At 57.4% G+C, this 26,383-nt stretch overlaps 1 protein-coding gene across 1 annotated transcript; it reads left to right on the forward strand.

Moving 5' to 3' along the window:
• The first annotated feature begins 637 nt into the window (after positions 1 to 637).
• Positions 638 to 23,834, forward strand: IL11RA (interleukin 11 receptor subunit alpha). The gene is made up of 13 exons (XM_069001333.1): positions 638 to 744; positions 18,530 to 18,629; positions 18,988 to 19,048; positions 19,164 to 19,330; positions 19,488 to 19,602; positions 20,419 to 20,451; positions 20,827 to 20,990; positions 21,130 to 21,293; positions 21,406 to 21,547; positions 21,920 to 22,015; positions 22,192 to 22,291; positions 23,019 to 23,098; positions 23,213 to 23,834. Exons 2-13 carry the CDS (start codon positions 18,530 to 18,532, stop codon positions 23,227 to 23,229), a joined length of 1,239 nt encoding a protein of 412 aa, XP_068857434.1. The 5' UTR covers positions 638 to 744; the 3' UTR covers positions 23,230 to 23,834.
• Positions 23,835 to 26,383: the final 2,549 nt, after the last annotated feature.

The following is a 26,383-nucleotide window of genomic DNA, read 5'->3' on the forward strand; positions in this document are numbered from 1 at the left end:
AATGGCATACGAAACCCATTTCCAAGGGAAAGAAAGCAGCTTGGGTGGTGGATGTGTCCTGCAAAAGAGGGATGCAAACACACACCACAAGCTGCGAGGAGGAAGGAGCCTTTTCTTCAACTCAGGGACACAAACCCCGCGGCCAGATTTCAACCCTGCATGTTCCCCATCAAATAAACCACCACAATAATAAACCCCAAAGAAACGGCCCGCCTAGGGGCCAGGGAAACTGAGTCACAGGCAGGACGTATCTGCCTCCACTCCTCCGGGATGCAGGGATGGGGGCAGGCACGGTTGGTGAACGCAGGAGGTGCTGGCCTCCAAGAGCACCGGCGAGGGTTGTGCACTCTCGGGGGGTCCCTGAGCCTCAGGACCCGCGCTCCGGAGGGCACCGCACATCAATGTGCCACGGTGGGATCCCCATCCCAGCGCTCCGGCCGGACTGGGACGGGGAGCCCCGGGGAGGACCGCGAACCCCGGGCAGGCGGCGGGCAGACGGTTCGGATCCCTCCCGGTCCCGGGGGGCGGCTCACAGGCAGGAAGCGTCCCGGGGTGGCGGCGGCAGATTGGCAGAGCCCTGCTCCAATGGAGCGGCGGCGGCAGCCCCGGCGGCTTCGCACCGCCTGCGCTACCGGCCCCAGCCAGCCCGGTGCGGGCGCCCCGCTCCCGGCCCCGCTCCCGCTCCCGGCCCGGCTCCCGCTCCGCTAGCGCCATGGACACATAGCCGCGGCGCCACGCAGGAAGGTAGGGAACAGTACCCCGCTCCTCGGCCCGCGAGGGGAACGAGTCGCCGCCGCCCCGACTTCGCGGTGAGGGACGCGCGGCTGCGGTCAGGCGGCTCCCGGAGCTGTTTGCTGCCCGGGTGGAGAAAGTTGTGCGGGTGTGTGTGGATGTCTGTGTGTCTGTGTCCCCTCGCAAAGCAGCTGCCAGGGACTTGCCCTCCCCGTCCCTCCCGGCTGCCTGTGGGTACCCAGTGCTGCTCCCCTTCTCCGCCCTCCGCGCCTCCGCCTTGCCCGGGGATGCTCGAGGGGTTGATGTTCCTGGGGTGGGATGTTTGAGCCCCTTCTCCAGCCTCCACAGACCACCCTCCCCCCATTCCGTACTGCCACCCCTACTGTCTCTGAAGGGAGTTTTCTGGAAAGGCTGGAATGCCAGGCAAAGCGCCCCCCTGACAGGGCCCCCTCTTCTCCTGGGGGGTCCAGGGAAAAGCTGCTCCCAATTAGGAGAGGCGCTGAGAGAGGCGCTTTCCCATGCGCGGGCGCTGGCAGGGCTCTGCCTGCCTTGTCCTTCCTTGCCCTGGGATGCTGTCTCAATCCCAGCTTCTCTGTCCTGTGCCAGCCGTGATGAGTGCCCAGCTCTGGGCTGTGCCCACCACCACTGTCAGAGGCTGGCTGTGTAACCCACCCACCAGGTCCCCTCCAAGCTCTGCCTCTGGGCTGGTGAAGACCATCAGAGAGGGCCATGGGGCTGAGCTTGGCTTGGACATCCCTGTCAGCAAACTGAGACTCCCGAGGGTGCCTTGTGCCTGGTCCCCATGGATGGGAAGAAACCCAGAGCTGCAGCAGCTCACAGATGTGTTTCCATGCACACAAAATGGTGTTGGACTGAGTAGCATTGGTGGCATAGCCAGAGCTGAGACTTCTGGGGCTGGCCAAGCACTTTGTGTGCCAGGAGGTGACTGCCCCATGTCTGGCTGTTGTGTTTGCAGCAGGAGGTGGTGCATTTGCACTCTGCTGTTTATAGGAGGGCAGGTCGCAGCGAGGTTGCGTGTGCTGTGACTTGAGGCACATGGCATCCCAGCCTGGCACAGGGAGAAGAGCTTCACAGGGAGCTGGGAGCTCGTGGAGGCCCTCCTGTGGCAGGGACAAGGATGAGATATGGCCACAATGCCCCCTCATCACCCATACACCCTCTGCCCCACCAACCTGGCACTTTTTGGGAGGAAATGAAAGGGGCAATATCTGCTCTCCAGGGAGCTGCGAACTGACCTTGGCAGCCAAAGTGGGACTGGTGGGGGACAGGGTCTGACTGGTGACAGCAGGGTTGTGCTCAGGACTGGGTGTCACCAGCAGTGGGTGAACAGGGAGTGTGGGGTTCAATAGGGTGGTGGGGAGGGCTCCCTGGAGGGTGCAGCTACAGGCAGAGCCTGCAGGAAGGTGGAAGAAAAGCAGCTCTGGCCTTGTGCTTCCTATTCCAGGAAGAGGAACCTCACAGGGAGGGGAAAACTTGACTTGATTATATCTAATAAGCCACTTTTTCCCTGTCCCAGCAAGCTGTCCCAGCGGCGGGGGGAGGAGGATGCTTGGCCAAGTGCAGGCCCTGTTTGTGAAGGATGAATGAATGACTCACGGCACAGCGAGTCTCCCCGCCGTTTTCATCGTGGCAGCAGCAGCAGCAGTTCCCCTTTGCAGCTGCTGGGTTTATCAGAAGCTGTCATGCTGGGTGGGCACCCAGGCAGCCCACACCTGCAGCCCCCACATGAAGGTGTCCTGCCTCCCCTGCCCCTCTCACACGGCTCACCTGGACCATCCTGAGTGGGGAAACCCTCACGGATGGCAACAGCGCGTGGCATCCTCACCTGCCATGAACTAGCTGAGCACTCAGTTCAAATCCTTTCTTTCTACTCTGCTCTTGTTCAAAGGCAACTCCAGGCTCTTCCTGCTCACACAGGCCTCAACCTCCCTCCGGTTTCCTGCCGAATGCGTTCCTGGAGAGCTTATTCCCCTGTGGGTTTGTGCCAACATTGTGCTTTTAGTTCAAGACCTCTTCTCCCTCTCCGGTGTTTACCCTGCTATATTTATAGCTTCCTCGTTAGGTTAAGCATGCCAAAGGATTCTTGCCTCCTCTTCTCCCGCGGGTTTGGCTCTAGAGGAAAACCCCTTGCTAGATGCTTCCCGCAGGAGGGGGCAGGTGCCGGCTTGTGTCTCTGCTTTTCTCCCTTTGGAAAATTTCGGCATCTCTCACAGCTTGTTTCCCCTCCTCTTGTTTAGGCATGAAAGAGGGTGGCTCTGCCCCTGCCCAAGATATCGTCAAGGACTGTGTTTGGATGGTATGGGAGCTCTTCCCTGTAGGCAACACACTGGGGCTTCAGCAGCATTTGGGATGCTGATACAATGCCAGCATTAGGGATTAGCCCTGGGATGTCTGAGGTGGCTTGCTGGGATGTTTAGAGAGTTTTTGGTTTTTCTAAGTGTTCCTGTGGTTACAACAGCATCGCAATGTGTGAAAATCACCAAATCTCTCTGGCTGGGGATGTCATGACCCTATGACCCAAGTTCCTACTAGCAAACCTCTCTGCACCTCCTAGTGATGGTTTTCTTCTCCCATCCAGGTTGTGAAGGTGGGAAGGGCACAGATGCCTTGCAGTTGTTGTTGCAGTTGTTGTTGCAGTTGTCTGTCCAACAGCCAGATTCCCCATGCACCTTTTCCATGGAAAAATAAAAATTCCTTTGAAGATTAGTAGCAGGTTTGCAGTGTCAAGGATCAATGTGTAAATAGGAATTATCTCTCAAGTTTGGCTGCTTCCCAGGTCTCTGAGTCATCCTCGCATGGGAGTGGGACAGGGTGAACTTTGGGCTCTTTTGAAAGGTCACAGCACCCCCTGGAGCATCTGCCAAGCTCTCCGGTACAGGTGGATGGCTGGGCTGGAAGGTGCAATTCCTTCTCTCTAGTGGTACAAGCCTGGGATGTGGCAAAAAAAAGCTGACAAATACTTCCTCCCACTCTGGTGTTTAGGTTGGGGGCATCCAGGAGAAGAGGGACAAGAAATTTGTCAAGACCTGATTTGCCTCCATCTTACCAGGACTGTTCACTGTGGTCACATTGGTCACATCTGATCAGCACAGCTTGGGCTTGCTCCAGCAGGCATTGGTCATTGCTGAAAGGCTTTTGAGGAATTTTGGAAGAGTCTATATGCAGGGGAAGATCACATCCACCTGCTCGTACATGTTTCCTAAAGATGCTTTTGGGGAGGACAAGGAGGCTGGAGGGACCTCAGGAGATCTGACATGGTCAGACATGGGGCTGGCCCAGGCAGGTGGCAATGGCCTGCATGCAGCCAAAGAGTGCATGGCCCAGGAGAAGGGAGGATGCTGAAAGCACTTTGGAAATCAGCCTGAGGCTCCTCAGAGACTACTCAGCTCTGGTCCATTCCTTTCAGTATGGAGACAGCCAAAATAGAATCTGCCTAATGAAGATTGTTACGGACCCGCAGAGATTGCCGTATAGGGAGAGGTGGAAGAGCTCAGTTCATCATCTAATGAAATTCTGATGGTGAAAAAAAAAGTCATTTGGGCATCCTCTGGTTTATTTCACCTCCCAAAGTGTAAACAAGGAATGCCAACCGTTGTTGAGAAGCCAGTGCTGATGACACAGTTAGGGGAAGAAGGGAAGGAGGAAGCTTCCAGCTTTGGTGGACCATCATCTCTGCAGCAGTTTGGGGAGGATCTTCTGACCCACTGACTTTGATGAGTGTTGTGCTCAGCTGTAGCTAAGTGTTGTCCCACCTTGGGGAGCTCCAGACCAGCCTCAGGGCTGCTGCCTACCATCCTGCTGGCAGCCTAAGGGATGTGGATGTCCTCCCAGAAGAGCATGTGGGAGTCAGTGGGGCTGGAACAGCATCCCTGGAGCCCCCGGGCTGGCGTGGCTGGGCCTGTCCAGCTGTTTCCTTTGCCTTCCTGTGCTTTCACCATACGCTTCCTTTGGGACAGAAGGCTTTCATCCTGGGCAGACCAACAGTCCCATCCGCACATCACCAGCCCCTTTCTAGGGTTGGCATGGGTATCAGGGCCTTTTGAATTCAGTAACATTGAGAAAGGCGCAGATCTGCTCTTACCTTCCTGCAAAAATAGACAGGGAAAAGCAGAAAGGGCTGTCATGAAGGGTCTTCATTGTGGCCCAGCCCAGTGCCGTGCCAGTGTTGCGACAGAGCTCACAACAGCTGTGCTGCAACGGCCCTGCAAAGGTCTCCAGGGATGGCCCGGCCGCAGTGTCCCAGCTTGGTTTTGCAAAAGCTGCTGTCACGCAGGGTGCCCAGGCCAGCTGGCACCTCCCCAGACTTCCTTACAGGGCAAGCCCCTGGCTGCTGGGGAGGTCTGCAGGAGTCTTTGCTTTCCATGAGTTTTGCCTGAGGCCTCAAGGCTTAGGAGGAGCTGGTGGACCCAACCAACTATTGCTCCATCCTTGTCTTGCAAGGGCCAACACGCAACCCCAGGGGTTCTTCGGTGCTTCGGCTGCTTTTGATTTTTTTAGCTCCTGCAAAGCTCCCGCCGGGCTGTTTCATGGCTCCCTTGAGGCTGCTCCACCCCATCCTGGCTTTGAGTTTTGCAGCTTCACGGCTGGAGCATGGCTGTGCCAGGGGAGGCGTCTGTTTTCTCTGGCCTCCCTGATCCTTTGCCCAGCTCCATTTCCCCTCTCCAACTGGGACTGTGCCCACAGTCGTTGCACCCCAGCATCCAAAAAACAGTGTACATAACAAGGAAGATGAGGCCCCCCCAGTGCCTGTGCTGGCACAGGGAGCAGTCAGTGTGAGAGACTGGTCTCTCAGAGTATCTACTGCACATCCACATTCCTCCTTCCCAACGGGAGGCTGCAGATATGCATTGGGTTCCCTGGCAGCTCCTGGAGCTGGGTGGTTTGCCCTGGAGATGCCTTGGAGAGCTCTGCTCAGCAAGGCACTGAGGCTTGGACTCAGTAGTCTGGGAGGATGATGAGAAGCTCATCATCCAAGCTCAATCTCAGCTGGAGCAGTAGTGGTGCTGATGCTGTGCCCGGGATGGATAGATGAAGGACTTGAGCAAAGCAAGGCCTGTGGGGAAGGTCATCTTTTTTTCACCCCTGGGGTGCTGCTGTAAGAGTGGGATGGTGCTGGGGCAGCATGTCCTGCTGCATCCCCAAACTATGTCCCCATGAGATGTGTCCCCAATAGGGTGCTTGGTGGGTGAGCCATGCATGGAGAACTTTCTTCCTCCAGTGCCTGGAAAGGTCTCTGAGAGCTTTTTTGACTTATTTTCCCCACCTATCAAGGGCAGAGGGGCTGTGCAGCAGCATTTAACCCTCCTAGGGTATGTGGGGGACCTCACATTGCTGCTGTTAACGTGGCTGCTGCATCTCCATCAGTGGCAGCATTTCAGGGATGGCAGCAAATGCCTCTCTACCATCCCTCACCACAGCCAGAGGAGGGTTGAGTGGAGCCAGAGGCAGCATTTGTGGCCAGTTCTATGAATGTCCAATTACCAGCTCGCCTTGCCACTGTGTGAGAGGTTCCTGCACCTAATTTTTGTTGAAACGATCCATTTTTCTCAGTAATTTAATAGCGTGGGCAGGCTGCTTGCTGTCGGAGAGCCAGCAGCGAGCACCGAGGAGCCTGTGTGCCGGGCTGCCGGCCGTAACCACCTTCCCTGGTCGACGCAGGAATGCTGACCTAATAGAAAAGACATTTAAAGAGGAGCTTTGGAGAGCAGCTCAGCTCTTACTCGGCTCATGCGCATGGCTGCCGATTGTAACAGAGTCTCTCCATGCTCCAGAAGGTGCTGGGGACCAGCATGGGCAGTGGGGACATCCCTGATGGGAGCCGGGCACCAGGGCACAAGCCATGCCAGCCATCAGTTGGTGCAGTAGTTGCTTTATTTTCCGGGAAAAAAAGTTGCTTCGGGGAGGCTGTCACAAGTTGTGAACTGAGGCTGGGTTCAGCGCCCGGCTGCGGTTCTCCCAGGCTGGAAAAGCCGTGGAGTTCTGCTCTTGACATTTTCCAAATGAGATGTTTTGATTTATCCTTTTTTTTTTTTTTTTTTTTTTTTTCCAATTTATTTTATTCCCTGCCCCAAGGTAATGTTTGGAAGACAAATTTAGCTCGATTTAGCTCAAACCTTTTTAAAAAAGTAAAACCACTGAAAACTAAACAAGGCCTATCATTTAGAACAAAATGTTTTGGTTTTCATTTTCCTTTTGGCATGAAAAACACAAACTTTATTTTTTTCCATTTTCCTCTTGACCTACAAACAATTTTACCATTTTCTTTTCTCCTCCTTGTTCATTCCCAAGACCGCATTGTGCATTGTGGCCAGGGAACAGGCAAGCCCTGGTACTGTTCCCAGTGGGATGGGGGTCCCAGAGTGGGTACTTCCCCGTGGAGACCAGAGGAATCTTGCAAAATTAAGCAGGAGCTGCTCTCCCTGCTGCCAGCACTGACTCAGCTGGGAGCTCCTTGTGGAAAAGGGAGGCCCCCGGGTGTGGGTCTGTTCCAGCTCTCTTAGGGGGATGTGAACCCCTGGGCAGGGCAGAGCTGTGCTGCGGGTGCTATGTTCTGCTGCTGGGCATCCCTACTGGGAAGGGCGAGCTCTGGCATTGCCTTCTCTCCTTGTTTATTCAAGTTTAAAATTAATCTGACCTTCCCCTGCTCAGACATGTGCAAACACGGCACGTCCCTGAGCAGGGAGCTCCTGCCGGCCCAAGGGGAGCCCTCTCTGTCCCCAGCTTGCGGCGTTACTGTCCCCTCTGGATGAGGTCCCCACCAGGATCCGGGTGCTGGGGTATGGTGGGGCTTCCTCCTGGCAAAGGCAGCTCTGGCCGTCAATCAGCGCACGGTTAATCCTCCAGTACGAGCTGCCAGAAACCTGAATGCCCGAGTCTGGCGTCTCTGAGCTGGGCAAGGGGTGGCTGCAATGCTTCCATCCCGGGCAGGAGCCCGTGTACCCGAGCCAGCGATTGTTTCCCCAGCCTTGACCCCCTCCACTCCCTGCCAACTCAGCCGTGCGTCCTCCACCCTTTGCCAAATCCCAGCTCTCCGCTCTGCCCCAGCCTCACCAGGTTGTCAGCCGGGCAGGGAACAGGGAAGGGATGATGGGGAGCAGCACGGTCGCCAGACCTGGTGCAGAAGCAAGCACCCGACTCATCCACCACCTGATTTTATTTTATTCCCCTCTCAGTGCCTCGCTGCATACCACAGCCGTGCTTTTTATAGCCCCCAGCTGCAGCCTCGGCGTGCTCCCAGCCAGCTCCCCGCCGCAGCCCTGCTCGCTCCATGCCAGCAGCCCCGGCCAGGAGGGGATGGACGACATTCCCGGGGTCCCTATGGCGGTTCAGGCGGAGGAGAGCACGGGCTGCGGAGGAAGGCGGATAATTAAACCCTAACGCGGAGCCGCGCTCCCGTGCCGGCGGAGGCGCTCACAGAGCCGCGGCAGTCACGCCCCGTCGCAGCCGGCACGTGCCGCCCGCCAGGTCGAGGCCGAGTGCTGGTGGCCCGTCCCTCCCTGTCCCCTCTGCTGCTGCCCAGGGCTGGTCCCAGGCAGCCCGAGCCATCAGCTCCTTCCATGAGCCAGCTTGCTCTGCCGTGGCGGGGTGGTGTGTCAGCAAGAGGGGTACCCCCTCCATCCCCGATTGCCCCCCAGCCTCTGGCGCGTCTACAGAAGTTAGAGGGAGATTAGAGGCTCCTGCCCACTCCCCGGGAGCACTTTTATGAGCATCTGGGGCTTGCTGCTGCATTTCCGCATCTCACAGCCACTTCCACAGCTGGGATGCTGCTGTGGGATCTGGAGCAAGGAGGAGGAGGAGGGGATGAGGTATGAAGCTGTGCTGCAGGCTGCATGCCTGGAGCACCCCTTTGTTGGGATGTGGGGTTTGCAGAGTGGGGGCTGCCGGCCAGCAGGCGGGGAGCAGCATCCTCGCTGGGAAGCAGCGGGGGGGCCCCCGGCGCCTCAGTCCCCGGGCTTTCTCCAGACGTGATTTCACCACTGCGGGGAGGGAGAGCGGCCAAGGGACGGGCCCTGCTCGCCCCGACGGCACCCGGTTCGCTTGCCGGGGCGTTAGTCATTTGGGCCGCGGCTGGGGATGATGGGATGTGCCTCGGGTCCCCGTGGGGCAGGGGCACGGGGGCTTGGAGAGCCAGTACAGGGGAAAGGGAGAGGGATGGGGTCAGGGATGGATGGGGGGGTGCGTCTGGGCTCGCAGCCCACAGTCCCCTCCTTAACAAGCTAGGAAGGGGAGCAGAAGGCTGTGGTGAAGCCAGATGTGTGCTGGGCATCTCCAGCTGAGCAGGTGGGCCAGGATGGGGCCACCTTTGCTGGGCTGGTGCCTGCAACTGCTTCCCAGCCTGCTGCTGTGACTTTCCAGGGCTGGACATGGCAGCATGGAGGCAGAGGCGATGCTGTGGAGAGGCAGCATCCTGCTTCAGGGATGGATTTGGGGACATATCCCAAGGAGAGGGCTTCTCCAGAGATTTATGGGGTCCCTGGGAATGTGGAGAGCCCCATGGGACAATGGCATGCCTCATTCTGAGTGGGCACTGGGTGTTGGGTGCCTGTGAATAATTTTAAGCCTTGACCACAAGACCATCCAGCTTATTTTACTTCCAGCAGGGAGGCAGGGAGAGGCCAAGCAGTGGAGTACCAGTGGTGCTGCCATGTGGCTGCTGCCAAGCAGCTGGGGCCAGGCAGCCTTGGCTCCATGCAGGCAGGGCAGTGGACAAGGGAAAGCAGGGAGCTGCGGAGGCGTTGAGGAAGGGATGTGCAAGGGTGGGTTTTGCAGAAGCACAGCCGTAACATGACCCGGTATGGGTAGCTGTAGAGGGGGGCCCTCCCAAATCTGCTCCCTCCTGGAGATGATGAGCTTCACGCCATGAGGGCTGGGGTCTCGCTGACAGCACCTCAGCCCTTGGGTGAGCTGGGGATGGCTGAGGGGGCTGTGGGAAGGGGGAGCTGCTCGTGCTGCCGGCCAGGTGCCAAGCATGACGGGAGAGGGGAAAGCCTCGGAGACTCATTCTGAAACAAGGCTGCCCTTTTATTCTACTTTACGAGTGCATTTTAATATCCACAAACATCCCGCCCTCCCCAGGCTGCTGCCAGCAGAGCCTGTATCGCCTGTGCTTGGCCTGCCGAGAAACCCCGGCCAAACCCTGGGCCCCAGCACAGGGGAGAGGATTATTTTTCCCCCCTCGTTTTTTTGTAAGATATGTTTTCTATAGCTCTAATTGGACAGGCTTGAGCCCTGGCCAAGGCAAACACACCTGGGGGAGCCTCACTTTACAAACCCCATCTGCTGTGTCGGGGGCTCTGCTCCCCGCACAGCCACTGCCTGGCCCCTTTATAGGGGAGGGGGCTGCTGGGGGTGGGGGGGTAGGACCGCTCCCACGCCAAACCACTGAGCAACCTCTGTGGAGGAGGAGAACCCAGCAAGGCGGCTCAGGGAGATGGTGCAGAGGCAGCAGTGGCACCCGGCAGAGCCCTGTCCCGCAGCAAGATTCCAGCCCAGCGTGGAGCTGAGGTATCTCCTCCCTGCCAGTGCTGCTGTGGTGGCACGGGGCTCGGTGCCCATCCCGGGTGGGATGCTGTGGGTGGGAGGTGCAGCAGATACCAGCAATGTTTTGCCTTCCTGAGGTGACAGCATGTTCATCAAGGGGTTGCAGTCCCCAAAATCTGCATGTGCCCAGAGAGGGAGGATGTGGGGGTTCTCCAGCATGTCGGGGTGTGTTTTGGGCTGCAGGACGACCTACCCAGTGACACCCATTCAGAGACTGTTCTGGAAAGCAAACAAGGAACTTCAGCATGGCAGGCCACTCCAGTGGCTTGCATTGACATCCAAATCCATGCTGGACTGAGCTTTAGGTGCTCCTTCCTGCAACTGTTGGCTTTTTTGTGGGGCTTTTTAGCTGGGCTCTTCCCCTTCCAGTTGTTTCAGGGTCTGCTTCCGATGTCCCCTTTACCAGCAGGCTGCACAGTGCTGGCACCCTGATGGCCAGGGTCTCATGGGTTTCATCTCATATCTGTACTTAGCCAGAGCCAAGAGAGCTGTTGGGGGTCTCTGCTTGACCACGCTGGGGTCCCACCTCCCAGAAGGGACCAGGGTGCATACCCTGACAGCATGCTGTGCGCCAGGGAGCAGCAGCACACTTTAGGTGGCACCCATCACTCGGCTCATTCTGTAGTGCCTTTTGTCCTCCCTTCCCCACCCCATCTCCCAGGGGTGTGCAGGGCACAGTGCTGTGCCCCCACTCCATTCTCGGGGATGTGTGCAGCGCACCATCCCTTCCTCGTCCGCCTGCCCATGCGGTGACCCGGCAGCACTGAGGAGGCATCACCGCTGCAAACTGCGCTCCTGGTGCTCGAGGTGCCACTGATTGCTCCCAGGAGGAGCTCTGCACCCTCTGCCTGGTGCTATGGAGGTGCTGCCTGCAAAGGGAAATACTGTGTTTTCTTGAGGTGCACTGCCATGCATACCCCCCAGTGCACCCAAGTACTTTGCACCAGCACTGCTGACTTGGAGCATAAGAACTGAAGTATCAGCTTAAAATATGAAAAGGTAGGATCCAGGCTCACCAAGGCCTGCTGTTTCACTTCAGGTGAATGGGATGAGCTGTGGGGAATTATGGAGGCTGGGATGTGCCTCTGTGCCCCTCTGGCCAAGCCAGAGGATATCCCTGTGCATCGGGGGGCTTTGGGGCACAGCCGGAGCTGTGGCAATGCACAGGGCAACTCAAGCATTTCGTGAAGAATTTTGGAGCTGTCTTGGCCTCCAGTCAGAGCAGGCTGCAACGGGAACATTTCGAAATTCTTTTGGATGAGGAAAATTCCATGGGCAGCCCCCCTCCAGAGAAAGTTTGGGATGGCTGAAATGTTTGGAGTGAGAGGCTGCTTGCTTTTGTTTACTCTGAGCTATAACAGTGGAGGGGGGGAATCCAAATGAAAAAAGAGAGACAATAGGAGCCTGTAAACAGAGCTGGCCCCGAGTTGGGCTGGGGCTTCTCTCCAGCTCTGAGGAAGGAGATGTGTCAGCACACTCATTGCATGGCCCTGCTTTCCCCCTCTTGGATACGATCACACTTAATCTTTCAGAACTTGGCCCGTTTTTTTTTCCCCTAGCAAAAAATGAGCCGGACGGTGTTTTTCCAACCTTCTCAACTTAGGCAGGGCTCAGCCCCCATCCTCTGGCCTTGTACTACAGCCCCCAGGTTTTCCCTGTCTTTCCACTTTTTGCCATGTTTCCAACTCCTTTTGGCTTGGGGACTGCCATCTGATTGATAAGAAGTGTGGTGTGGGGGCACAGATGCTGCCCCCAATGAGGTGTCTTCCCAGCCTCTCTTCCTGCCATGTGCCTTGCACCCTCCTGCCTCCCCTGAGCTGCCTCCACATAGCAAATTCCATGATCTTAGAGGTCTGTTCCAACCTTAATTATTCAATGATTCTGTGAAAGCAGGTAGGGTTGGCTCCAAGCTTGGAGAAGGCAGGTCATGGTTATCCCACCAGGTGAAGGAGACTGGCACAATTATCCCCACATCACACATTGTCGGGGGTCTGCAATTTCTATCCCCCTGCCCCGCTCCGCTCCCGCAGGGACTCTGCTGGTGGTGTACAAAAGGTTAATGGGCCACCCTTTGGTGGTGGCTTTATTTGGGCCACCCCTTGGTGATGGCTTTATTTGGCTGCCCAGGTGGTCCTTAATGACTCCTGAAATCCCTCTCTTGCCCAAAAGGGATTTTGTTTTGCACAAGGACTGACAGCAAATTGCTAGCTGGGGGAGCATTTGTGTAAGGTGAGCTGTTTATTTTGGCCCTGCTGTGTTTTGGCTGACCCATGCGCCTTCATGCCTCAGGGATGGAGCTGAGCCTGATGGCTTCTGGGCTCTGGCCAGCTTTGGAGCAGGGGGAGGGAAGGGGGAGCATCGTGTATGGGGGATGCTGTGGGGCCCTGCTCCTGATCAGAGTTCCCAGCCCCAGGCTGGAGTTCATCAGGAGCATCAGAAGGAGCTGGGTGTGCCTGGGGCATTCACAGGTATGTACACATATGTCTGTCCCTACATATATGGATGCATGCGCCCTTGTATCAGCTCCAGGGCCAGCTTATGGGGGAACTTTGTTCTAGGAGATGCAGGTGGTCCTGGGGGGCAGGCTGCAGGCTGGTACGCGCCTTCTCCGCTGTACTGGGAGCTGCGTGTTCACTGAATTCTCTGCCAGGCTGGGCTGAGCCCAGGAGCAGAAAAATGTCCCAAATCCCAAAATGTTCCTGGGACAGAAAAAGCCTTTCCCACCCTGCTGTAATCACAGGGTGGCCCAGCTCTCTGCTGGCAGGTCCCACCCGTGTCCCCAGATCCAGCACTGTACCCATCCCTGTCCTGCAACCATATGCCAAGGACAGTGGGATGCAGCACCCCCTCCCACCAACTTCCATGCCTCCACCCTAAAAATAATCTCCAAGCTGTAAAGAAACCCACCAGCACTACAGCTACAGCACTGCTAGGTTTCTTTACAGCCGGGAGATTATTTTTAGGAATGTCTCTGGCACGTGGCTTCGGAGAGAGGAGTGTGGGGATGGGGATGGAGAGGGGGCGCCCCTTCTCTCCCCCCTCGGAATGCAGCGCTGCCAGCTGGCACAGTGTCAGGGCTGCTGGCTGCTAACAGAGCCCTCGCTGTTTTGGCCCTTGCCGATGCCTCCAGTTACAACCGGGAGCCAGAGACTTCTTCCCGCAGGATGGAGCAGAGGAGAGCGGAAATCAGGGCGTTGGGGTGGGAGTTTCCCAGCTGGAGTAAGAGCAGAGCTTGACCTCCATGGTGCTGCTGGCATGCTGAGGCGCGTAGGGGCCCCCCAGCACCAGGAGCTGCTGGCAGCTGCTGGCTCCACAGAGGAGAGAGGTGACCCTCAGGTTATGGAGGGGTTTGGGCTTGGCTTTGGACACCAGTGGGGCTGTGGTCAGCTAGGTGTCACCAGTGGATGTTGGAGGGGGTTGGTGTAGTTTGGATGGAGATGTGCATTGTATCTGACTGTGGAGATAACTGGTTCCCTGGATGATGCTGGGGTTATCCCTGTGTTTGGGCTGAGCTGGGGTTAACCCCACTCCCGGGTTGCATTTGGCTTAGCCCCACATTTGAACTGTGTAACCCCATGACTGGGCTATGCTGAGGTTAACCCTGTGTTTGAATTGAGCTGTGCCAAATTTAACCCCACGTTAGGATGGCATAACCACATGTCTGACCTGTGCTAGCTCCAGCCTCACATTCTGGCTGAGCTGGGTTTAGCCCCACTCCTGGGCTGGGCTGAGTTTAACCACACATTTAGACTGCACTGGATTTAATTCTCCTCCTGGGCTGAGTGGGATTTAATTCTCCTGGGCTGAGTAGGGTATAATCCCATATTTGCATTGCTCTGAATTAAGCCCCGCTTCGGAACTATGCTGGGTTTAGTCCTGTGTTCAGACTGTGCACCAGACTTATTGGACTGCACTGGCCTGACAGGGAAAGACTCCAACTGGTTTTACTGGTTTAACTGGGCTAATTCCAGTGTGCTGGGGTTGCACTGGCTGCAGCTGTGCATGTCTGTGTTCTGGCACAGCCCAGCATGGCATGGTACCCCCACCACAGCAGGCATGGGGGCCCATGCACCCCACCAAAGTGGTGAAGAGGAAAACAGCCCTTTCTGAGGTCCCCAAGGCACCGGGGGGGAGTGCACAAAGCATCACGCCTGCAGTGCCCAAGGTGGGCAAGGTATTGCCTCAGGTGCTGCTGGTAGCCCTGGAGATGGTGCACGGCCCTGGTGGCCCTGGAGGTGGTGGGGGACATGCTTCCCTCCAGCATCCACTGCTGGGCTTTCTCTGGGCACCCAGGGAGGGTGCCAGCAGCATTCAGGGGATGGGTGGCTGTTGCAGGGGACCATCCAGCAGTGGAGTTGATGCTCCCCCACCTCACAGGCGTGCGTTCATGCAGCGATGATGGAAGTCACTGGTGCTGCAGGGATGGGGCAATTCCAGGTCCCTGGCCAGGTCGGTGGCCACGGGGATATACTCAGACCATGCCATGGCTCCTGAGAGCATGGTGCTCCCACCAGGAGCAGAGAGATTATTAGCAAGGCACTGCTCCCAACCCCACAGGGAAATAAGGAGAGAGGAATTCCTGCTGCTTTGAAATGCCGCATTTCAACGTAGGACATGTTTCCTATGGCAGTCACTGGCAGAGAGGAGGGTTGGTAGCACAGGGCCAGGGATGCTCCCCCAGCTCAGGAGCAGGAGGAGTACAGAGTGATGCCATCTCTGGGGCATTAGAACCAGCTTTGGGCCTTTGCCCATTGCTTTTTGCAGGTGGGTGACTCCATCAGGGCCTGGTACAGGACAGGCAGAGCTGCCAAGTGCTCCTGGGTTATTTGCCATATCTCTGTTGCAGCAATGCTGCCCCCGACCACGCTGGGAAGAGTTAAGGAGGCACCCCAGCTTTCTGTGCTCCGTGGGGAGCATCCCACGTCTCCACGCTGCCATCTGCAGCCCTGAGGCACAGTGTCATCTGCTTCTGTCCCTGTCCCCACCATCCCAGCTCTGTGTGTGGCCCATCTGCTTTGAAGATCGACTTCAAATGAAGCAAAACAAAAAAACACTAAGAAAACAAAACCCAACGTCTTTCAAAGCACCGAGCACAATGGAAAGTTGGCTTCCCCCAGGAATCTGTGCTGGGCTTTGCCAGGCCGCGGCAGAGCATGGCACAGAGCAGCTGTGCCGAGGGGACTGTCACACCTGACATGGACATCGGTGCCAGTGCACATGGCCGTGATTTTGAGGGAAATTTTGGCTTCCAGCACTTCAGTTTGCATGCAGGAAGGGGCTTGTGTCAGGATTTCTCCCCACCACTGCCCAAAAGCTTTTGCATGAGCTCAAGTGGTGCCCAGCAGAACAGCAGGATCAGGGAGGGATGGAGAGTGACTCTTTGCATTTCTGGCTCACATCCCCGGGTGCCACAGGCTGCCTGGTGACCCTGGCTATGCCAGTGACAGGAGCATCCCGTGCTGAGGGAGCATGGTCTGGCACTGCTGCCCTTCCCAAACCACACCCCCAGGCTGAGCTGGGTCCCTCTACCCTGGCCGTGGCATCAGGATGTCGCCCAGCCCCAGGCTGGCGGCAGGCATCTCTCTGGCCAGGACTAGCATGAAGGGAAGAAGAAAAGCTCTGATTGTTCCCTCTGTCCCAGCTTGGCTCCAGGACCACTGTGCCAGGACTCTGTGTCCCCAGGTCACTGCTGGTGCAAGCATCAAGGGATGTTTTCTCTGCCTGTGTGCCCATCTGTGGGGGCGTGGAGCCACCAAGGAAGATGGGCCTGGCCACTCACACTTGTGTTCATTTGCACACCTGTTTTTCCTTTGGCCGGGGAGGTTGGTGTCAGAAAATAAGGGGATCCTTTCTGGGCAGCCTGTCTTGCAGCCTCTGGCCCCCTGCCCTGCTTCTGCACCTGGTGCCGACGAGGGCTCTGGATCTTCTCCGGCTCTGTGGCTCTTTCCCCTGTTGTTTGTGGCCTTTGGGCAGGCAAGGAAGGGCTTGCCCTGCTGCTTCTCTCTGCAGCGATGCTCTCTCAAGGATAGGTTTTGGCAGTGCTGGTGTGGGTCATTTACTGAGTCAGTGTATGTCTGTAGGGGCTCGGTGCTGCCTTCCCATCCTGTGCTGGCAGGGGTGGCCCTCTGGGGCTGGGGAGCTCATGGGGTGCTGGGGTGAGGGTGGGGAGCTCTGGGAGGACCCTGGGACAAAGGGTGATGAAGGGTGGAGGATGTGGACTGACCATCAGGATGAGTGGTGTTAGGGTTAGGTTTAGGGTTAGAGTTACGGACCACGAGGATTAGGGTCTAGGTGAGAGGTCCCTAACTAGACTTAACCACTAGGGTCATTATGGAGACGTGTTGGATACCCTCTGCAGTGTTTGAGTGAAAAGACAGGTCAGGAGAAGAAATTATTTTATTTTAAAGCTATTTTTTCTCTCTGTATATTAACACACTCTCCCTTCTTCCTGACACACACACATACACCCACTCCCCTTCCCCGCCTCCTCCCAGAGCTATTCCTTCACTCTGGCCCACGTGGTTTTTGGAGTTATTTTTGGTTGCTGCTTTTGAGACTTAATACACTCATTTTTGTCTCCTTTTTTTTTTTTTTTTCCCCATCACCAAAATATTTTACTTTCAGGCCAAATGTTCCCAGTTACTTACCAGCATAGTTTTGGCAGAGACCTTTTAACTGATATTTCTTGGGAACATTTCTAGGGTGGTTTGGTAGGAAAAGCTTATGACAGTCTCATGAAATTATTTACGTTTGGGGCTTGTGTTTGAGGCTGCCTGGCATGTTCAGAGCGGGGTTGATGTGGGGTGCCGCACGCCTTCCCCCCTGCAGCAGATTGCCTTGTAGCTCTTGTTTCCTTTGCCAGGCGGTTTGGTCTGTGGCCATGGGCAGTCGACCACAGGAGGGGAGCCGGCTGCTGCTCTGGGGTGTTTTGCTGGGCTGGAGCATCCCTCCCTCCAGTGTCTCAGCTGTTGAACCCAGGGGGACACAGATTTATGCCTACAGATTTATGCCTGCACTTGGGGCTGGCAGGGAGCTCACACTGCCTTTTGTGCCCTCAGCCCCTGCCTGCAGCTGGGAGCAGAACCTAATGGTGTGGGTGTAAATAAACAGGCCTGTCCATTTGTGAGGGGTGGGCAGGGGGGTCTTCTAGGGAGAAATGATTCATTTCTGACTGAATGAGACAGCGTGGCACTGCTGGTAGGGATAGTGTGATGCTGGCTGGGATGGGTGCCCTGGGGTGATGTTGGCTGGCACAGACAGGGTGGTGTGGCTGGGATGAACAGGGTGACACTGGCTGATATGTCCTGCTGATGCAGGACTCTGCAGGAGGGTCCAGATGCTTTGGGGTAGTGCTGGCTGGCACAGAAAGTGTGCTGGCTGGGGTGGATATTGTAGAGCACTGCTGGCTGTGATGGACAGGGTGATGGTGGTAGGGCAGGACAGGGCAAAGCTGGCTGTGTTGGCCAGGGTGACACTGGCTGATGTGGGCACAGTGGTGTAGGTTGGGATGGAAAGGGTCATGGTGGCAGGGAGACTCAGTCTGTGGCAGGGGTTGACCCATGAAGAGCTGGGTGCACATCCCTGACTCTTTATCCCCTGCCCCTCTCACCCCTGACCTGCTGGTGATCTTTGAGTGGGAGGAAGGGATTTCAGGGCCATTTTCCCACAAATGGAGACCTACATGGACCAGCCTCACAGTGGGTGCAGGCCTGGGCAGTGATGTGGGACTTGGAATAACCTGAGCTATCACAGCCCTGCTCTCCCTGGCTGTGTTAGCCTGTTTAGATCAGATTGCTGTCACCTGCCACATAAATACAGGCCAGAATTTCTCCTGGGTCCCTTCCCACCCCAGCTGCACATGCACAGGTCTCTGGACCACCTGGGGGCTGGGAGCCAGCCAAGACTCCCAGCACAGGATTGCAATGGCAAAGAACCCTTAATCCCGCCAACCCACACAGCCCCAAGCTCCTGGTCAGTGTTTGCTCTCTGCATGCCCGCTCCAGGCGTGGGGACTGTTCAGGAGCCAGGAACCAGGTGTGACTGTGGCACAGACACTGCCAGATGTCCCAGCTGGGGTCCCGGGATTCAGTTCCTGTTCTGTCCCCAGCAGGATGGGATGAGATGAGAGTGAGATGCAGAATCCATGGCCCGGCAGGAATGCTGTGGGCTGTGGACCATGCCAGCTGCCCCACTGAAGAGAATAACACCCTCTCCTCCCCTTCCCTGCCTCCTCCAGATGCGCAGTTCCATCCCAGGCCTGGGCAGGGTGATGGTGTTCCTCGCTGCAACCCTGGCATCAGCCTCCTTTGCCATCCCTGAAGACTGGGGAGAGGAAGGTGAGACCCCCACCAAGCCCCCCATACAGCACCCCCACCATGTCCCAGGCATAAGGACCCTGAGGGCACCCCGTTCCCCCCAGACAGGATCAGACCTACCAGGGCTACATGAAACACAGCCCTACACACTACAGTGATGGCCAACCTGTGGCCAGTGCTGCCCTGTATCTGCTCATTGCCCAGCCCCAACTGGGACCAGTCCTTACTAGACCTCCACGGTGGTATCTGTGTGAAGCAAGACCCCACAGCCAGTGCCCACTGTGGGATACAGCCCTAGGGGCTCCCCACCTGTGCCCCCAGCCCTGGCATGGGGTGGCATGGAGTGCTAACACCCATCTGAGGATGTGTGTCCCTCCAGGAGTGCAGTATGGACAGCTGGGGACAGACGTGAACCTGTCATGCCCTGGTGTCCGTGCTGGGTAAGTATTTTCCGTGCACACCTAGGGATTTATCCAATGGGATGGTTTACAGGGTGGGCCTGGGGTGACCTGCCATCCCTGTCCCCTAACGCAGCCTGCCTGGTGTCCTCCTCAGCTCACCAGTGCAGTGGAGACGAGCAGGTGCCACAGCACTGCCAGAGGGCTCAGCCATCCAGCAGGGATCCCTGGTGCTGCCAGGTGCCAGCTTGGCCTCCATGGGAACATACAGCTGCCATGGCGAGGACGGCGGCCTCCTGCACACTGTGTCCCTGCGTCTGGGGCGTGAGTAGCACGGGCTGTTCCAGGGGGAGGGTGGTGTGTGCACCCCTGCCAGGGGCTTGCCAAAAGGGGGCTTTGTGTTGACACAGGCATCCCTGTGTGCTGGATGGGCTGCAGGATGGGGGACGCCTTGCTGACTGCTGCTTCCCCCGGACCCCAGACCTGCCTGGAGTCCCCTTTGTGTCCTGCAGAGCGTCTGACTATGAGAATTTCTCTTGCTCCTGGACCTCCACTGTGGAGACCTTCCTCCCCACCAGATACATCACCACATACAGGTGAAGTATCCCCACAGGGCATGGATTGGGGAAGTTATGGTGTGAGCTCTGGGTCACAGCCAAGGATAACCACCAAATCCATCTGGCCATCGCTCTTCCCCAAGGACCATGCTGCACCCCAGAGCAGGTTCTATTTTGGGGTGAACAGAGCACCAGGCATTTGCTTGCTCTCAGTGGGGGTCTCAGCAACATTGGGGACCTGGCACAGGCAGGCTCCCTCCCTTCTGACAGCTCTGCCAGCACCAGAGGGGCAATAAAAGAGAAGCAGGTCATCTGCAAGCCTCCACACTCCGGCATGCTTTGGGATGAAAGGAGCCCTGACAGCATCACTGCTTCTAATTATCCCTGCAAGCCAAATTAGCGGGCGGCTTTGAAGTCCAAAGGAGCTCATAAAGCACAGCCCTGCTGAAAGCTGCAGGAGCTGAGGGCTTGGTGGGGAGGGGGCTGAGTGGAGTATCAGGGGGTCCACAGGGAAGGGGAGTGGAAGCAAGGGGGGCTGTAGGGGGAGGGTGAAGCCAGGCAGAGGGGAGCTGCTTTTATCAGTATCTCCGTGTCTTTGCTGATGAAACCCCAGGCAGGGAAGGGGGTCCCATTTCTTTTCCCTGGGACCCCTAGCTCCTGCTGCCAGGCTGTTCTCTAGAAGAGTTGGACATGGTTTTAGCTCTGTCCCCCATGCTGTCACATGTGTATGTCAACGTGGGAGTGGGGGGCTGCTTTGCAGTGTGGAGCCCTGTCCCTCTTCTGGGTCGTGGTGGGGTTCACTTTGTGCTGCCCCCTCATTCTAATCATCTGCTTTCCCATCTGTCTCCATGGCAGGAAGAAATCGCTGACAGGCGAAGAAAAGCGGAGGTAGGACTGACTCCCACCCTGCTCCTGCTCCCCAGGGACTGGCCCCCATCCCAGAGGCTCTGCTGCTGTCTTCAGCAGGGACCCCAAAGCAAGAGCTTCAGGGAGCCAGTTACCTAAGCCTGAGAGTCTGGGAGAAGGGTTTTCCTCAGGGAGGGACCCTCCCAGGGGAGTGTGGAGCTGGGATGGGGATCCCTTCTGTCATGCCCAGAGGGACATGCCAGACTCTGGAAGGATAAGTGCAGCTGAGCCAGAGGGGCTGCCTCCCCCACCACGGTCTTGGCATGGGGGTCTCCCATGGCTCCTTCTTGGCTGCATTTGGAAACTGTGCATGGTGGGTGGGTAGGACGTGTCACCACCCTGCCTCCCTGTCTGCAGGAACAGGAACGGGCACATGGGGCTGTGCCTGCAGGATCCGTCCCGCCCCGGCACCTGCACCGTCCACAGGTCAGAGTTCTGGAGCTCCTACCGCCTGAACATCACCGAGGTGAACCCCCTGGGCTTCAACTACCGCCTCCTTGACGTCACCATGCAGGCCATCAGTGAGTCCCTGTCTGCCCATCTGTCTGTCCCACTGTTTGTCCATCGCTGGGCAGTTACCTGTGGGTGGCAGTGGGGAACCCTACACCCCTGTGCACAGCAGTGCGGAGTGACAAGGGCTTCCTGTCCTCTCCCACATAGTTAAGCCGGACCCTCCCGAGGGTTTAGTGGTGGAGCCCATCCCCCTGGCCCCACGGCGGCTCCACGTGAGCTGGAAGTACCCTTCCTCCTGGCCCAAGGAACCCCACTTCCAGCTAAGGTTTCGTCTCCAGTACCGACCCATCATCCACCGTTCCTGGTCCGTGGTAAGTGTGCAAGGAAAGGCAGGGCCCGCAGAGGAGTGAGGTGTGCATGGGGCCAGGGAGGGTAGTGAGGGATGCTCCTGCCTGCCCCACAGCTCCCCTCTGCCTGGCACAGGTAGAGACGGTGAATCTGTCTGAGGTTATCACGGATGCCTTCGCTGGGCTGGAGCATGTGGTTCAAGTCAGTGCCAAGGATTTCCTGGATGCAGGGAATTGGAGTGAGTGGAGTGCCGAGGCCCGGGCAACACCAGTCAGAGGTGAGAGAGGGACAGGCTGTTGTTCCATCCCTCCCCAAAGCCCCTCCTAAGTCCCTTCCCCATGGCACTCATTCCCCCAAATATCAACCAGAGCGAGTCTCAACTCCCAGGCCACTTAAGGCTGGGAGGCAGAGCTGCAGGAGGACAAAACCTCTGTAGACAGCCCATGTCAGTCTACAGCTGTGCTGATGCCATTTGGAGATTGTCCCCCACAGGCTTGGGACAGAGCGGAGCACCGTTAGCACCTTGGTGACACCTTTGGGCTCGTGGGATCTCTGGGACACAAGGACACCCTTCCTCGCTCCTCTCTGTGGGTCCCTGGGGTGCTGCCTATGCTTTTGGTGAGTGTTTCCATCTCTTCTGTTCTTCCAGACCTGGCCTCCACAGCAAGTGAAGAAACCACTACAGATGCCAGACTGGAGAGCCTGGCTGAGGAGCCCTCCCAGGCTCCCAACCCTGAGCCCATCAGTGAGTAGAGCTGGGGGTGGTGGGCAGGAGTAGCATGCGTGTGGCTGAGAGCAATGGGAAGGGTCTCTTGCCCCATGCCTGTGTGTGGCTGGGCTGCTGGAGCGTCCAGGAGCGTGCCATAGGATCCCCCTGGGGGACTGTGGCATCCCTTGGCTGTGACAGTCTCTCTGTCCCAGATCACAGTGACCCCTTGGAGAAGATGGCTGTCCTGGTGTCCCTTGGGATCTTTGCCTTCTTTGTCCTGGCTGCTGTTCTTGTCATCACCATCCTCATCTGGTAGGCTGGGTTTCGAGAAGGAGGGGCTGTCCCCATCCCATCCCATCCCATCCCATCCCATCCCATCCCATCCCATCCCATCCCATCCCATCCCATCCCATCCCATCCCATCCCATCCCATCCCATCCCATCCCATCCCATCCCATCCCATCCTGAACCCTCAGCATGGAGTGCCCTGTGATCCCCCAGCCCTGCTCTGGGGTCCCTGCCAAAACACACTTGATGACCTATAGGGTGTTTTATGCTCCCCTTGCCCCTGTGCCACACCAGGGCCTCTTCCCAGCACAACCAGTACTGCCCAGCCTGGCCTGGGCTCTTTCCAATGAGCCCAGATCCAAGGGACCTTTCTCTGAATCCCCTCAAGATGCTGCTGCTTTTATTATCTGCCCAAAGGCTCCTGCTGGGGATTCTCATGCTCCAGAGTCAGCACAGACACCCCTCCATGTGCCTTTGCTCCCTGGGAATCTTGTCCCTGGGTCCTCTCTCATCCTGGCATGGGATCTCCATGCCATGCTCCTGCTCTGCTGTCAGTCCCTGTTCCCATCCCAATCCTATTCTGACTTGTGACCAATTCCTGCTGTAGCCCTGGAGCTGACCCACTGAAGAGGTTAAACTGAGTTGGGCACAGCTGGGTGGAGACACAGAGCAGAATCACTGGGAATGTGGGCAATCCAAATGCTATGGGGGGCTGCTTGGGGTCTTCAGCCACTACTGCTCTCATCCTCAGGCTCCGGGTGAGGAAACATGGCAAGGACAAGACCAAACCCAACTTTCTGGTTGCTGCCACCCACTTGAAGGCACTACCGAGTGAGTCGGGGTGCAGGGGGGGGAATGGGGGGAATGTGGGGCAGGGAGTGCAGCATGTGGGGCAGGTCAGTGTCCCCAGTGTCCCCCTTGACCCCCTGTCCTCTCTCTCTGCAGAAGCTCAGATCCTGTAGTGAGCCCTGGCCGATCCCTGCTCCCTGCACCCGCTTGCCCACGCGTGGGACTTGATGCCACTGCTGGCCCCCATGGACCCCACGCCTCTTGGGTCACCCCACAGCTGTGGACATTGCCGGAGCCCCCAACACCCTGGGGTTGCAGGATGGATCCGAAGGAGAGAGGCTCTGCTCCCAGGAGCGTTGGACTGCCTGAGCCCACCAGGAGTCAGCTGGAGTCACTTCAGGCTCAGGGTGACAGGCCAGCTCCACCTCCGAGCGCTGCTAAACAAATGGGGATAAGACACTGAGCCAGCCCCACTTCACTGCCTAGTGTTGAGGGGGACCATGGGTGTAGGCTCCCGGGGGTGCCGGGCACCAGTGCCAGCCGAGGGGTGCTGATCCCTGCCTGTCACCCCCCACCAGCTGCCAGCAGGTGGAAGAGAACACCCCCTGCCCATTCCCTCTGCCCCAATCCCCCGTGCTGTGGCTGGACGGAGCAGCGATGCCAATAAAGGGGATATGCCAATGCTATCATTGGCACTGTCCAGGCAAAACCCCTTTGCAGATCATGCTGTGCCAAGGGAGGGGTGAGTGCCAGCTCGGGAATGGTCCTTGCAGGAGGTGCACAGGCACTTCCCAAACTTTCAGCCCTCTCCTCAGGTGCCTGGAGGGGCTAAGAGAGACCCATGCCGAGGCTAAGGGCCAGAAGAAGCTGCAGACAGGCAGCTGTGTGGGACATGTCCCCTGCCCTCACCAGCATGACAGCCCAGACAGGACCCTCTGCACAGCCCCCTCTCTCTGCATGTGGCCCCCTTGCCGCACCTCGACCCGGCCCCTCTAATGGCTTCCATGTGTTGGCACCTCCCGACCCTGGTGCTCAGTGCCAGCAGCCCAACGAGATCCAGATGGAGCTTGGTGGAAATTCAGACAGCAGCAACGCATGGAGCACAGGGAGCAGAGCCAGTGCAGGGTGGGGACCCACGCGGGTCCTGGGGCTGCCCGTGAACCCACGATGCAGAGGGAGCCTGCACTGGGGCACCCGCAAAGGGTCCTTATGTGGGATGGGTTGGAGAGATCTGGGGCAGGCTGTGCCTTTTGCATTGCATTATGTGCCCACAGGCTCCTTGCTGCCCTCACTGGGTGCCCTTGGGTGTGGGGTCGTCAGGGGTCTCCATGCTTGGCTTTGTGGGGTTCCAGCCCCTCAGTGTCCCTCATAAGCACAGACACCGTGAATGAGAGAGATGGGGGTCAGCCTTCTACAGTGTGCTACTGCTGTGGCACTGTCCTTGGACCAGAGCAGGGCTCTCCACAGGACAGGTAGGGCAGGGCATCAAGATGGGGAGGTGCAAGGAGCCAGATCCTGCCTCAGGCTCAGCACTGGGACACTCAGCACATTCCAGGCTCAGCAGCTACATCCCCTCTCCCAGGGGTATCCCACAGCTTGACAGCTCCAGGTATATCACACTGCTGTGCCCTGCTGGGCTGTGGTCCCCAGCATCCAACCCACATTCTGATGTGTCACACAGTCAGCCTTGTCTTGTCATGGTCACCCTTGTCTCTACTCAGTCCCCAGCATGGCATTGGCAGCCTGTACCGCTTGGAAGCTTCTTCTCATCACCACCAGATCCCACCCCTCTGCCACTGTGGAGAGGATCAAGGCAGTGGTTGCCCTTTCCTCTCTAATGCAAGGAGTCATGCATGACCTGCCACCCGTTTGGCAGCTGGAGATACCAAGAGCAGGCAAGGGAGCCACATGCCACCACAAAGTCCTGCCTGCCTGCACTGCAGCTGCCTGCTGGGATGCCCCATGGCTCAGCTCCCTGCCCCAGCAGCCTGTAAATGTGACACACGGGCCTTGGGGACCCAAAGAAAGCCACAAACCCTGTGCTTTGGGTAATAAAGATGCCTGGTGCTGGGTGCTGCACTCCCAGATGCCCAAGGTGAGGATGCACTGGTGCTGGACATGGGCAGACAGGGCTTTCCAGTGGACCAGAGAAGATGCAAGGGAAGGGCCAGGGTGAGCAGCAATCTGGAATAAAGGAGAGGGATCCAGATGCCAAAATCAACTTTGTCTTCAAGCCATGGAGAAGAAAAACAGGAAGGGACCATGAGACCAGTCCCAGTGCCGGCACCTCCCTGTCCCACTGTGGGGCCAGGGCACTTCCTCCAAGGCTTGGGCTCTCTGGTGGCTCGCACAGCCGCTGAGCAAGCAGAGGCTTCCTGCTGCAAGCTGGAGCCCTGCCTGGACGCACCCTGCCCCAAGTAGGCAGAGGCACATCCAAACTTGCCTTTGCTGCTGTATCCCACCCTCCCCAAAGTGGATGCTGTGCCAAGATCGCCAGGGGAGCTGGTACAAGCCAGGCCTGTATATGCTGAGAATGTGCCAGGTCAAAGCGGCCCATGGACTGCATCCACATGGAACAGGGATGGGTCCAGCTTCCTGGCATGGAACAGGGACCAGCCCAAGCCCAGCAGTAAAAAAGTGCAGGAGAACATGGCCTCAGATATACTTGGTTTAAAAAATTTCCATCAGGCAATGCCACACACCGGGGAAGGTCTCCAGCACAGAGATGCAGAGAGGTCCATGTCCATTGTCTCCATCCAGCACAGGGTGGCCAGATCATGTCTCATGCAGGGACTTATTTGGGAAATCTATAGCTTTGGCAGAAGCCTTTGCAGCAGGGCACTGGTTGTGGGCGGTTGTGCAGCTCTGCCTGGGCTGTTTGACTGCCACCAACCCTGCCAAATTTCTGAGCTAGCCCTCAGGACTAGCCTCCTCCTCTCCCTGCCTCGCTGGCAGGATCAGCCCGCATTTTGCAGAGGAGGAGGCCAGTTGCATAGGACTGTGAAGCAAACAGTCTCAACTTACCTCTCATGGCTGCTTCTGCTTCCTTCTCTGCCAAATCCTGAGCCAAGGAAAGAAGTAAAAGCAGCTTCAGCAGAATGTGGGAGACATAGGCCCTGAAACGTACATCTGTACGTGTCATGAGGTGATGTAGAGAGCAAAGGGTACATACACAGTCAGGGGTTCAGCAGGTAAGGAAGGATGCATGGATTGAGGGAAGAAGATGTGCTGATGTACAGATGGATGCATGGATTGGTTTTCAGAGAGAGGAAGGGATAGATGGATTTATAGATGAATGTATGGATAGGTAGTTTGGACACTCAGTTA

This window comes from Aphelocoma coerulescens, assembly GCF_041296385.1.
Source record: "Aphelocoma coerulescens isolate FSJ_1873_10779 chromosome Z unlocalized genomic scaffold, UR_Acoe_1.0 ChrZ, whole genome shotgun sequence".
Classification (NCBI taxonomy): domain Eukaryota; kingdom Metazoa; phylum Chordata; class Aves; order Passeriformes; family Corvidae; genus Aphelocoma; species Aphelocoma coerulescens.

Excerpts from the sequence above, each read along its gene's own strand:
- IL11RA (XM_069001333.1), top strand. The coding sequence starts at position 18,530 with ATGCGCAGTTCCATCCCAGGCCTGGGCAGGGTGATGGTGTTCCTCGCT. Across the intron at positions 19,049-19,163 it reads TGCCCTGGTGTCCGTGCTGG|CTCACCAGTGCAGTGGAGAC; the intron begins GTAAGTATTTTC and ends TGTCCTCCTCAG. Across the intron at positions 22,292-23,018 it reads GTCATCACCATCCTCATCTG|GCTCCGGGTGAGGAAACATG; the intron begins GTAGGCTGGGTT and ends TCTCATCCTCAG.